Source organism: Fusarium oxysporum, chromosome IV (genome assembly GCF_013085055.1).
Source record: "Fusarium oxysporum Fo47 chromosome IV, complete sequence".
NCBI lineage: Eukaryota > Fungi > Ascomycota > Sordariomycetes > Hypocreales > Nectriaceae > Fusarium > Fusarium oxysporum.
In genome coordinates, this window is record NC_072843.1 from 1,449,597 (window position 1) to 1,462,999 (window position 13,403).

A 13,403-nucleotide genomic window follows, 5' to 3' on the forward strand; every position below is an offset into this window, starting at 1 on the left:
ACTCCGCTGAATGGCCTGGGCTGGGCACGATTTCGGCTCTTTTTTACCGTAGTCTCCCACTGAAAGAAAGTCAATAAAACTTGGGACCTCAGGTCTAGCTGACAAAAAGATTTAGGTAGCCTAGCCCGGGTTTAGAGGCCTCTTTATAGACTTCATTTTGGCACCCGGGAATAAGTTCAGCTCTCGAGGCCTCTGCCGCTATGGACAGTAGTTCATAATACAACCAGAAATGGTTAGATTGTGCCTGTCTACCTATACACGAGATGACGAGAGGCCTGTCAGACGGTAACGGTAATGTCGTTGTACGAGGTGGCACAGTCATACAGTTCAACATTAATACGGACCATGATAATGGATGATACAGACTGTGGGCTCTCATCAATGTTGTGCTGAAACTGAGACGCTCTCAGACGTTTCCTGTTCTACTGTAAGGGACGAAGACAGGGCCAAGTAAACAAAACGAGACGGAAAAACCAGAAACAAAGAGAAAAGAGACGCAAAAAGGGGCAGACATTATATGTATGCAATGCAAGATAGCGTTTCTGGTGAGAATCATCTTCTCCGCATGATGCATCCAAGTACAAGTACAAATACAAATACAGTTACCGATGATTACAGAAACTCTCTTGTTGTCTTTGGACAAGCCCGCCAAGCCCTGGCCACTGGGTTCGACCGCGTGATACAACCATACCTGAACTACCTATAAGATACATGGGGTCCATGTACCGACACCATATGTAGATGGCATCCGGGCTTCCCGTAGATACCTGCGACCCAAGTTACTCGGCGCGGTCTTTTTTTGTTCTCGTACCGATGGGTTGGGGTTGGGGTTGGGGCTGGGCGGCTGCTGCCATCCAGTGACAGTGCCCAGAGTTGACTTACGCGGCAAGTTTATGTTTGTATTCCAAGAATTTTCCCTCCCTCCAGTTTTCTCCAGATTTGATATAGCAGGTGAATGCTTTGGTGACATTCATTTTACTGTGCATTCCCCTCCAAATGTTATCATCGGGTCATCTCCTCACAATTCCAATCCATTTCCGAGTTCGGCAAGACCGTCGCATCTAAAGAGACGAGACGAGACAAGACAAAGACAAACGGGCCCATCTCCCCCTTCCCTTGCACCCGCTGCCAGAAAAAACACCAAAACACCCCTGGCCCTGGTCTTGTCCCGCTACAAAGTCGCCCGACTCTGCCGCTTACAGTGAGATAGTGACCCAGTTTTTCCCCGGCTGCAGGCTGTTGTTCACTGCTGTGACTTGCTCCCACCCACTCTTTTTTCTCTCTCTTCCTCTCTCTTCCCAGCCATCTCATCAACATCGATTATCGATCAGCAAGTGAAATCGATCCTTCTTTCGACCAACTACCGAATCCTACTGGGCCGTCTGATCTCATTGTTCTCTTTCAGACCCTAAAAGAAAGGAAAAGACAAAGAAGAGAGGCTGGGCTTGGCTACAGTCAGACTTTGTTTATTCCCCTCTACTCAAAGTGGTTTGGTGACGACACGACTCTTTCAATAGCGTATTGCACAAACGCAAGCCAGCCTTGGCTAAAGACACAGCATTTCCAGGCCGCTTCTACGCTGTACATACCTACCTCTCCAGGCCTTGTCTTGCCTCCCTCACATACACACATACATACAAAGGACACTTCCCGCCCCCGGTTCCACTGAACACAACCTTAATCCTCGTCTCTCGTTACTGTCTGTGTCTGTATCGTATCTTTTATCCTCACGATCCCGTCGCTCGTTTTCTCCCTTCGACACCGATCTCGACTTCAAATCACGACCTGGACTATCGATCTCTCCGAACTGGGCTTAACTGACCTTCAATTTTCGTCAAAATGGGTGCGTCATCCTTCGACTTCAATCCTGGTCGATTTCGCAAATCCCCTCATACTGACACTCAACTTGAACAGCCCAACAAGGAGGTGAAGCCCCCGTCACCACCATCGTTCCCTTCAACAACCAGAAGGTCCTTCCCGCTTGCGCCGCCGCTTGCGGTCCCCTCTACGATGCCAACGGTGCCTGTGTTCCTCCTCAAGTAGCCGCTGATGCCGGCCCAACCGCCTACACGCAATGTTTCTGTCTCGACCAACGAGTCGCCGCTTTCTCGACCGCCACTACGGGCGTCTGCGATGACGCATGTACCGCGGATCCCAAGGGCCTTTCATCAATCGCTGGCTGGTTCCGAAGCATGTGTAGCGTTTCGACTGCTCAAAATGGAGGAACAACAAAGAAAACTGGAACTGGCTCTACGACTTTGACAGGTGACGATGCATCATCAACAGCTGGTAGCAGAGCTGGATCTAACAATGGAGGTGGTGATTGGTATGTTGACGATTGACTTACAACACCTTGAATTGTTCTAACTGAATCAGGATCTCCAACCATTGGCAATGGGTTATCATGATTGTTGTTCTCGTTGTCGGCATCGCAGCCATTTGGATCGGCGCCTGTATCTGGCGTCGCCGTTATTTGCGAAAGAAGGATCGCCAGACTCATCTCGGCCAGAAGCACTCCGGCTCCGCATCTCGACCATCCTGGGGTCCCGGCATGGAGGCCTCAGAGTCCGGAGGTCTTCCCTACGACGATGAATCGAACCGAAACTCGCACGGCCTGATGCTGCCGGGTGCCGCCGCCGGTGCTCCCGTCGAGGAGAAGCCCAAGGAGAAGAAGCGATGGATTGTCCGCGACCGAACATGATGCCCGCTCCATGCTCGATCTTGTTAACGCCAGTTCTGACCTCATAACGATTCTCCTTGCCATGTCCGAGTTCAAAAGCACTTCGACATTCTGTTCGCCTTACGATATAAACCGTGCATTTATTCATTTAAACGGCCTTACTCTATTCGATATTATCGAAAACATATGACTTTTAGTTGGTGAGGGGGGCTACATCAGCACTTAAAGAGGAGGAAACGAATGCATTTGGTAATGGCCACAGATACATGCAGACACTTGATTATTCAAGCATGGTTGAAAGATGCCGTCTGCAATATCTCTTGTGGCCCAATACTCACGCGTTTGTCGGTTGCCAGTCGTGCTGTGCCCCCCGTGGCGTTCTTGTTCATATTTCAGGTATATTCTGGCGTTGGGAGGACGAGGAGGGTTGGCGTATCCTCCTGATTGGTTGTTTCTGTTTTCGTTTTTGTGGTGGCTGTTACCACGGAGCGAGTCTCGCCTCCATTCCCAGCATGTGGGTGGAATGTGACGTTGGCTCTGCCGCGAGGCGAGGGGGGAAAAACGAAGCTGTTTATTTGTTCTATTTAGACCAGAACAGAAATACTCTCTGGTTAGTTATTTGGTCATCTTTGTTACCTACAGCTTCCTGGGCATGGGAAGAGGTTTGGAGTCTATCCTTGATACAGCATTTACAATTTCACCACCCGCGAAATCTTCGACTCGCGATTACCAGTTCTTCTTAGTGCGATACATTGTGATCCGTAAACTTGGTGTAATGTTGCTCTACTCATAACAGTAACGTCTTCCGAGCAACGTCTCAATGTCAACAAATCGGTGAATCTCATCTGCACAATTTTCATTTTGGCTTTTGGCTCAAAGTTAATGCTACAACGCTTAAAGATGCTTGTTATTAACCTAATCAGGAGAATGCTATAGTAGTAGTTAATGCGTGGTATTGTATGTTTGATTCAAGCCCATGCCCAATCCTCAGGTCCCATCATCGCTTCCTCCTCGGCTCTATGCCTTATTCTGTTCCTCAGTAGCGTCCATGTATAAGTCGATCAGGCATCCTGCCGACCAAGCTTGTGTGGGACTCTGTATAGGGATTAGTATACGATCAAAGGGTTCACATACTCAGAAAATCGGCTTACAGAGTCAGCGCAGTATTCGCCGTTCTTTTGTGTCAGCTCTTGGAGACCAGCCCAAGGGCTCTCCTGGATCATCTTCTTGCACCCACTCAGTCTTCGGGTAACCTGCTGGAACGCCTCAGTGCGACCCTCAGGTGTTGTTCGTCTCTTGAGATCAAACTTGAGCAGGGCTCGGAGGAAGAAGCCAGTAGGCCAGATCCACTCGGGTCCCTGGTGGTAGTTACGGCCCTTGCTTGTAGCAAAATCGTCACTATCTTCACTGTTGACGTAGTAAGGGCGGTAGTTCAGGTCCGCAGGGTCCAGAGTCGCCATTCCTTGGGGTCCCCGAAGGGCCTCATCGGCAACACACAGAGCATGCATGGCATGGTCTGGGTTGAACAAAGCGGGTGCAGTAGTCATGGCAATTGCAAAGTTAGGACGCAGCTGGTAGTCCTCATACTCCTTGCCAGACTTGTAGAGATCTTTGTAAATTCCTCGGCGGTTCACAATCGGCGTGTTGACGTCATACTTGGAATCGTCCTCGGGAGAAATTGGGACATAGTAGCAGCGCTCGAAGTTGGCCTTGAGCAGACCAGCCCAGTCTGCCAAGGAGATAGAGCCACCCTCGGATTTGTCCACGCCTGCATAGGCATATTTTCCATCCTCATGAAGCCCAGCGAGCCAATCGAGAGTGCTGTACAGCATACCAGTGATCTCGATAGCAGCACCATCACGAGGAGTTCCGGGGATTCCCTTGGATCCTGCGCGTTCACTCTCGCCCATCTTGTCCATCCATGTGCCACAGTTGAACTGGTTACCGCCAAAGATGATTCCATTGCTCCAATCAACCTTGATCTCCTGGTTGAAACCCTCATCCTTCATTTGGGCATCAATTTGGGGACCGGCATTAGCTTCCCTGTATTTCATGCCTGAAGCATGTCTTTGGAGTGCTTCCTGGATAACCTCCTCAATGGTGCTCTCCTTCGAGTATGCCCTCTCATCGTTGGTGGGGAACCATGTGTCATCGTAAGGCAGGAAACGACGCTTGACCTTGGCCTTGAGGATATCAAGTCCCTCTGGGGCAAAACGTGTATAATCCTGAATGCACTGAAGGAAGAACCAGATGGAGTCTCGAGAGTTGTACCTGGGAGCATCGCCACTGCTGAGAAGGTTGGGGATCATGCCATGCTTCAATACACTGGCAAATGCAAGGATGTGTTCTCTGGCGTCGTCAAAACGGCCAGTACCGATAAGAAGTCCACGAAGAGCGATAAACACGTCTCGGCCCCAGCATCGGGCCCATTCAACAGCGAAGTGAGGAAGACCAGCAGCCAGAGAAGGAACCAACTTGAAAGGCCACAAGGACGCTGACTTGACATATCCAACTTGTTGAACACTGACCATGGCCAGGCTTTGCAAAAACCATTGCCCATCTCGGACGCTGGAGTTCATGAGCTCGAGAGACCTGTCCCAGCTTGCCATGTAAGCAGTACGCAGGACAAGACCAAAGTAACGAGGGAGCAGGAAACTGGGGATCTTTCGGATGGCATCGAATCGCTCTTCTAGCCATCTCAAGGGTTGGGCAAGTGCCTCGTTACCTGGGGTGGCACTGATTCGCTGCAGTCTTGCAATAATGTAGTCCAGAGCCCATTCTCCATCACGTAAGTTCTGGCACAGTGGGTGGGCCAGGTTGTTGTCCTTGATGATGTTCTTGAGAAGACTCCACCATCCTTGGAGACCAGCATAGACAAGCTTTCCATGTCCAGGAATATCGTAGACACCATCTCGACCATCGCTTTCGGCCCTCTCTTCAGCTTCACATCGATACATCAAGAAGTTGAGGTCTGTCAGACTGAGCTCATTCCAGGCAGCCTTGGACCCTGAGGTGACATAGTTGTCCAAGCCAGACGAATGCTCAGCAGCGGGGATCCAGGTCTCGAACAGGGCGATGCTTCCAGGAGGGAACTTGTCGCGCACAGTGATGGTAGTGTCGTCGCCATTGATTTCCATGCGGATGCCGGGTACGTCCTTAACTCGGCTAGGCAAGCCGCGCAGGAACTTCTTGTCCCCGAGCACTTGTTGCGTCGCCTCCTCACCAGCGTCAACCTCGAGCATCCAGCTACCCAGGTGTCGAGCTTTGGTTCCAGTGAGATGAACAGGGCTAAAATCACCGTTGCCATTGCCGTAGCCTGGGAAAGCTGTATGTGCAATTAGGAAGTAACCCTTGCGAGATTCAGGATGCACTCGGTGAACAGTAATGTACTGGTCTTCGTGATGGATGTGAGTCTCGTCGTATCCATCCTTGCCCATCAAAGTGTGTATTTGGTTAAGCAGCTTCTTGACGCCGCCAATTCCCTCCTCGCCGCCTCCAATCTTAATCGGCTTCGTTCCAGACGAGGCAGATGTGTAGAGCCGGGTCTCGTTGACAAGGTCGACAAGCTTTGGATAGATTTCATCGTATCCCATAACACTTCCAGTAGCGCTGGAGCACATGCATACAAGAGCAGCGTTGGGAAGAGTATCACGGGCATCACGCTTCTGTGCCGGTGTTTCGTTGTCATGAGTGCAGTCCATGAATAGAGCATGCACTGGGCTTGGCTTGATCGTGCGAATAATCTCTCTTGAATGTGATACATGCCCATTCGTCTCGCCGTTCTTGAGTCTGGTCGGGCTACTCGATGGGGTGCGAACATCCGACTTGGAAACTTCATCGACCTCAAAGCTTCCAATAGGTCGGCCTCCGTGTCTGTGAACCAGTCGGCTAAGCTCACCCGTGCTCCATGCCTGCATGGCTTCACGAATAAGAGAGCTGAGACCAAGGCGCTTCACAAAAACGTAGTCCATCTCTTCAGAGCCTGTAAACAATTCGGCCACAACATACAAGTCAGGTCGCACCCGGCGAGCCTCGTCAAGAATGTGCTCAGCCACGTGAATGGGAGTTGAGTGACAGTTATCGATACGGAGACCGGCAAAGTATTTGGCCAGTGTGCGAGCATACTTGGTCATATGCTCCCACAACCAAGGGTTGTCTTCGGGGCCTGAGCCGTATCGTAACTTGACACAGTCACCCCAGACAATTACCTCTCGGCGAAGGTACACCCTGGATTCAGGGCCAGCGTTATCGACCAGAGCATTACCGCCCCAAACCCATCCATTGTTGACCAAAGCCATCTCTTCGGGCTTGAGCTTGGATGTTGTCTCATTTTTGGGGAGTCGAGTGAAGTAAGGCTCAATTAAGGGGTTCTCCTTGTTGATCTCGCCAAGCTTGGGACCGTGGTCATCAAGTCGAACATACTTGATCCTGTTGAAAATTTGCTGAAGAATGTCATCCACTTCAGCATCATACTCTTTGTAGTAGTCCACGTTGAGAACCTCCAAGATCTCGACAATCTTGGCCCTGGCTGCCTTCTCATCGGAAGAACCCACGGACGAAGCCAAAAAGCTAGCAGCTACGTCAGGCTTGACACGCCTTCGAAAGCGCTCACCCATTCGGTCGGTGCCTGTTAACCCAAACTCCCTGAAGAACTCGACTTGGTCCTTGATCGATGCAGATTTGGCGCTCTCCAACTTCTTCTCGAAATCTGAAGCGTCCTCAGAGGTGTATTTCTTTCCTTGAGAGAAGACTTTGACTGCCTCGTCGGCATCTCGATCCACATCCACCGCATAGTATTCCCATAGCCTGATTTTGGCAAGGACCTCGGTCTTGATCGCATTCATGATGAGTAGCAAATCATCGGTAGACTTGACAACAGTGGGTAGTCCCAACTTTGCCAGGTTGTCGCTCAACTCCAAGAGACTTGTGTCTAGTTGATAAGCAGACTCGAGCCAGGGTGCTGTGATCAAATTGTAGCCTGCTTCGGGATGCTCCTCAAGCCATTTTGTGTTGTTTGCGGTGTGGTTTAGCACTATGTCAGTCAAACTCAACAAAGAATGGTTACGTTCTAGGCTGTCCACCATCTTCTGCACATCCTCTTCTCCTGCTGGAAAACAAGCAGGGTCCCAGCCGAGCTGGTCATACAAACTGTATGGGGAGTTGGACACTCCGCGCACCTGAAGAGGAGTAAAATGGATCATGTTGTAGCCGCGATCGCTAATACCGTGAAGGTGACGCTCCCAGTCATTGGGGTATTTACCCATGAACTTGCTAATGACGGAGAAGATTGACAAGGCAGGCAACGGCAATGGCCGGCCGTCAAGTTTAAGTCTAGGCGCAACATCGATATAGTACAGGGGAGTCTTATTGAGGTTCTCCTTCTGTTCAGAGCTATTTTCTAGCTCCTTCTTGAGGTCGGGCAGCTCAGCGTAGGTAGTGTAGAAGGCATAGGCACCAGGCTGGTAAATGGGAATGGAGATTTCGAGAGTTCGATTGAAATCGGGTGTAAGTCTGTAAAACGACTGTTAGTTACACGGAGTTGCGTGTGCTTGTTACAGCGTTGGGACGCTTCAAACTGCCTCAAAAGTGATCAATTGGATCAAAATGAGAGCTAAAGCTTACTTGAACTCGCGAAAATGATCGCGGCGAAACTCATCACCTTGGGCAGGGATGTTGACCCAAAGGCTGCCATGACGGCAGATGGACGAGGTGCCCTCAATGGCAAAACGAACCGTCACAGGCTCGTGAGACCTGGGCGCGAGATAGATGTATTCACCTTGCACCTGAGGTGAGCCATCATCGTTGAGCGGCAGCAAATAAACCTCGTTGGATGTCATGGTGTGCGGTGGACTCATGATGAGAGAAGAGAAGAGCGGGCGCTTCGTGCCCCGCGAAACGACAAAAGCACAGCTCGGTCAGACACTGAAACTGGTAGCCAAGGAAGCGCTGTTGCACTACGCAACGTGCCTGTCGCAGTGGAGCTATGATCGATAGCTAACGGTTCGCGTCCGCAGTAGGCAAGTTAACTTAGTGGGGTGCTCCGTGGTCAGTGAGCTCCGAAGACGCTGCTTGGGTCGTTTTAGTGGGCTCGTCGGTTCGGTTCAGGGATCTTGGATCTGGGATATCGAGCGGGATCGACGACCTGAGCGAGCGACAGGAGGGATGATTTCCCAAAGATAAGGTGATGGTGGGAGGAAGAGGGGGATAGGCCTGAATCAGCCTACAGCATAGGCCTAAAAAGGGTTGAAAGGGAGAAGAAAAGGGGGTCTAGGAATATTTAAGGTAGAAGCCAATATTGGACGATGTTTTTGGAAAGAAGTGAGAGATTGAGCTTGGGGTTGACGAGGTGAAGGGCATGAGTGAGAGGAAGAGACAAGAGGGCAGGAACGAGGAAGAAATATTTCGTCTACACCAAAGAGAAGAAAGAAGAGAAGGGAAGAAGAAAAAAGCAAAAACAAACAGCTCCTCGATCAAGTCATTTTCATGTAACCGAATTTGGACAGCTCAACAAGTGCCTTATTTAGTACATACATACATACACGCTCAGGTTGAGTGAGCTACCGCACAATGAAAGTACTATAGGTCAGAATCCTACTCTATCACATCCCATAGCTTCTGGTCGAATCCGTTAGATACAGTCATATCAGCTTTGTACAACCAAACCTTGGATGTTGTCTTTGGCGGTCAAGACGGGGAACCAGGTTGGTTGTCCGGGAGTGCCGGGTTGTTAATTCCAAGATATTGTTCCCAGTAGCTTCAAGAGACTGCAGCAGCTCTATCCTATGCGTGGAGGGGTAGCAGTTGTCAGCCAACAACAAATCACTCATGGCCAATGGGGGAGCAATTGGCTTTTGTTAGTCGCGTCGAAGCTGAAGCAAACAAGGTACCGGGCCACGATGTTCCTGGCTTAGCTTCAAGAGGTTCTCGATAATGATACAACAGAATACGAGTGCAAGCCGTGCCTTGTACGGAGTTGGCCTAGTTTTGTACGTCTCCGAGTCAATTCATCATGGCGCTTCCAGGGGAAGCTTCGCAAGGCATAAAGAGGGAGGGTGAGGGGGAGCTTCCGTGTGCGGCTCTTGTTCTTTATAGGAAATTGATTGGCGGTCTTTAAATCGACGGTAGGCTCTGTATATACTGGACTCTGAAGGTTTTACCAGCAAAGAAGAGCATTTTACAGTAGTTTGTTGGGAATAACTCGAGTACTTACAATTGAGTCAAATTCACATGCAAACTTGCTTTTACGCAGTTACTACGTCATTGAAGTGCAATCCAATTTTCCCCCATCCCCCAAATTTCTCATCTCCATGGGTCCTAGCGCCCCCGTCATCTCAACATACATGGCGGGGGGATCCTTGGAGTTCGTTTCCTCTAGGGCAGAGCTCGGAGCTGTTGCGCCTTGATCAGCAGAGGCTCAAGCAGAGTTTTTTTGTTAGTCGATGGACATTGATAGTTAGAAAATGTCTTCGATTGGTTTCTGTAATTGACTGACAGGTTGACCGCTTAACCTAAAGCCAAGTGCCGAGTCATGCAGTCAGATTGAGAGAATTAAGTGATGATCTGATTGTATACGACGAACTTCTTGGTCTGGTCTGATGCGAGCAATAATGGTTTATGCCTCCACTCATATGGATCCGTGGAGAGTTGGAGACCTTCCCTGTTGATCCTTCTCCAAGATCGACAATTGCCAAAAATAGGTAGGTAGCTTACCCTGAAGCCATTCGGAGACCATGGATTGGTAGAAGCCACGAAGTTTATGGAGTATCAAAGGATGCTTCATTTTGGCACCAGTATTTCATCCCTAATTGAACCCAAAATTTGTATCATCCCACCGTATTTATTGTCTTGTAAAAAACTTTAATCTTAGACCTCGATGCATTTTACACACTTTAATACTTCTAAAAGTGGTTTTTTTTTTTTCATAAGCTGTGGCAGGCAATGAGATTGTGCCATGCTTTTAGCTAGTAGTTTATGTAGACATAATTGAAGCCAGCTAACTGAGAAATTATCAAATTGAACTTGAGGAACGAGTATATATAGAGTCCTTTACTATTCAGAAAGGCAATTGTCGAGTTTCCAGGAGTGTATGAAGGCAGCAGGTGTTAAGATGGCCGCTCTCACCGCCTGCCGTATACGGTCCCGGGCCATCGTGGGCGGCAGAATTTTATAAAATTTAGCTTCGGTTAACCACGAGCTCTCCAGCCATGCAGATTCTTTCCAAGCAACATTCTTATATGTTTCGCGTTTTCTGGAGATCAAGGTCGAACTTTGGCGCTGGAGCTATCTTGGATCTTACAAACCGCTTTTCGAAAACTCGGACCCTTAGCACAAATCGCAACTACCGAGCTCTCTGCGACAAACCGATTGCGCATCGCCAATTTTCGACCACAGCAAAAATGGCGGAGGAAAAGGTCAACGTGGAAACCGTTACCGTCGAGGGGAAGGAGTTTAGGACGGTCACAGAGGGAAAAGCCACTATCTTGGTGCCTCAAGGTGCTAAGATTGGCGAGGATCGTGGGGAAGTTCAGCAGGTCTTCTACAATCCTATTCAGCAATACAACCGTGATCTCTCTGTTCTTGCGATCAAAACATATGGCGAGATGTCTCTGGAGAAGAGAAAAGAGCAGTACGAGTCAAGGATGAACAAGCAGGGCAAGAAGCGCAAGCGAGGCGATGACGAACAGAAGCCTACCGAGGCCGTGAACCCCCCACCACAGGATAAACCGCAAGCGACTGAAGAGGCTGCTAAACCCAACGATGCCGAAGCACAACAACCGAAGAAAGAAATCAAGCCCTCATTCCGTATCCTGGATGCGCTATCGGCGTCTGGGCTGCGAGCACTTCGATACGCCCACGAATTGCCTTTTGTGACATCTGTCAAGGCCAACGATTTGTCCGACACTGCTGCCGAGTCTATCAGGATGAACGCCAAGCATAACGGACTCGAGGACAAGATTACCGTCACCCAAGGCGATGCGCTTGCGCTCATGTATCGAGGCATAGCAGATGACTTGTCCAACAGAGACAAGGGTGGAAACCCGGGCAAGGCCAACAAGTTCGATGTTATCGACCTGGACCCTTATGGTACAGCTGCACCTTTCTTCGACGCTGCCGTGCAATCTATCAGAGACGACGGTGGCCTCCTATGTATCACCTGCACAGATAGTGCGGTGTGGGCAGGTCACAGCTATTGCGAGAAGACGTTTGCGCTTTATGGGGGAATTCCAATCAAGGGAATGCACTCTCACGAAGCTGGTCTTCGACTAGTTCTGAACGCCGTTGCTACCTCGGCTGCCAGATACGGACTGGCTATTGAACCTCTTCTCTCGCTCTCGATCGACTTTTACACCAAATTCTTTATCAAGGTGACCAAATCCCCGCAGTCGGTCAAGTTCCTCGCTTCCAAGACTATGCTGGTCTACAGCTGCGACTCAGGTTGTGGTGCTTGGGAAACACAGCCCATGTTGAGGAGCAAGCCCGCGCCGAATAAGAAGGGCAATGGCGCCTTTTACAAGCACACTATGGCCCAGGGACCATCAGCCGATCGACACTGCGAGCACTGTGGGATGAAGATGCACATTAATGGCCCTATGTATGGTGGTCACATTCATTCGCAAGAGTTTATTGAGAGGCTTCTGGCGCAAATTCCCAAGGCTGACCCCTCTATCTATGGCACGATGCCCAGACTCGAGGGTATGCTGCGAACAGCTCTCGAAGAGTATCTGCCTGGTCCTGAGGTCAAGGAGCCTGTCGATCCCAAGGATGCTCAGCTTGCAACCGTTGACCACTACCCATTCTTCATTATTCCAAGCCGTTTGGCCAATGTGGTGAGCTGCGTGACTCCAAGTGAGGACATGGTTCGAGGTGCCTTGATCCATCTTGGCTACCGTACTGCTCGAAGCCACTGCCGACCAGGAAGTATCAAGACTGACGCACCTTGGTCTACAATCTGGTGGATAATAACGGAATGGATTCGTCAGAAGTCACCGATCAAAGAATCGAGTATCAAGAAAAACAGCGCCGCATGGAAGATTCTGACTGATGCTGGAATCATTGGACAAGAGAAGCCTGAGGCTGCAGAGGAGACAGCTAAAGATGTCTCTGCGATGGAGGGCGTGGAACAGCAGACTTCAGAGGCACCTGTCGAGGGTACAGCAGGTGCACCAAACGGCGATGACAAGCCCGTCCCTAGTGAGATGGAATTGCGCAAGACACTCGTCTTTGACGAGAACCTAGCACGTCTTGCACGAAGACGAGGAGAGCAAAAGCTGGTGCGGTACCAGATGAATCCTCGAGAAAACTGGGGGCCTCTGGCTAAAGCGAGCCGTCGATGATAATGTACAATCTGACTAAAAGAAAAAACACAACTTTTGATCATTTACTTCGTCTTACCGGTTAAAGAAGGCGATCCTGTGGGATTTTGAACTGATTGCGCGATGCTGGCGTGCCTATCATCTTTTCGTCAGCAACACGGCCCCACACAGGCCGAGATGAGTTTCACTGAGGGCTTTTGAACTTGGTTTCTTCATCATTCACAAACTCGTCTTTAAACACAATTGCGTATACCGCCCAGCTCCATACTCAAGCCTGGCGACTTTGATTCTTGTCTCTCTAGTTCTGGCCGCATTCTGTTTGCATCTGCGAGTCCTGTTACACGTATTCACGATTAGCCAATAGCGCCAGATTACAATAAAGATACCACATATTCTTTTATTCTCTCTCT

At 49.8% G+C, this 13,403-nt stretch overlaps 4 protein-coding genes across 4 annotated transcripts; 2 read left to right on the forward strand and 2 right to left on the reverse strand.

Annotated features, from left to right (window-relative positions):
- Positions 1–86: 86 nt before the first annotated feature.
- Positions 87–583, reverse strand: FOBCDRAFT_220399 (uncharacterized protein). The gene has a single exon (XM_059609557.1). It carries the CDS (start codon positions 377–379, stop codon positions 95–97), a length of 285 nt encoding a protein of 94 aa, XP_059467071.1. The 5' UTR covers positions 380–583; the 3' UTR covers positions 87–94.
- A 1,153-nt stretch (positions 584–1,736) lies between these two features.
- Positions 1,737–2,824, forward strand: FOBCDRAFT_28502 (uncharacterized protein). The gene is made up of 3 exons (XM_031179527.3): positions 1,737–1,843; positions 1,915–2,326; positions 2,377–2,824. The coding sequence occupies exons 1-3, from the start codon at positions 1,840–1,842 to the stop codon at positions 2,699–2,701; spliced, it is 741 nt and encodes a 246-aa protein (XP_031045414.1). The 5' UTR covers positions 1,737–1,839; the 3' UTR covers positions 2,702–2,824.
- A 747-nt stretch (positions 2,825–3,571) lies between these two features.
- On the reverse strand, positions 3,572–8,580 carry FOBCDRAFT_249514 (bifunctional 4-alpha-glucanotransferase/amylo-alpha-1,6-glucosidase). Its single transcript, XM_031179526.3, has 3 exons — positions 8,303–8,580; positions 3,832–8,191; positions 3,572–3,775 (listed from the first exon to the last, which is right to left on the reverse strand). The coding sequence occupies exons 1-3, from the start codon at positions 8,533–8,535 to the stop codon at positions 3,698–3,700; spliced, it is 4,671 nt and encodes a 1,556-aa protein (XP_031045413.1). The 5' UTR covers positions 8,536–8,580; the 3' UTR covers positions 3,572–3,697.
- A 2,304-nt stretch (positions 8,581–10,884) lies between these two features.
- Positions 10,885–13,393, forward strand: FOBCDRAFT_291510 (tRNA (guanine26-N2)-dimethyltransferase; the record flags this gene model as incomplete). Its single annotated transcript, XM_031179525.3, has 1 exon — positions 10,885–13,393. One exon carries the CDS (start codon positions 10,885–10,887, stop codon positions 13,012–13,014), a length of 2,130 nt encoding a protein of 709 aa, XP_031045412.3. The 3' UTR covers positions 13,015–13,393.
- Positions 13,394–13,403: the final 10 nt, after the last annotated feature.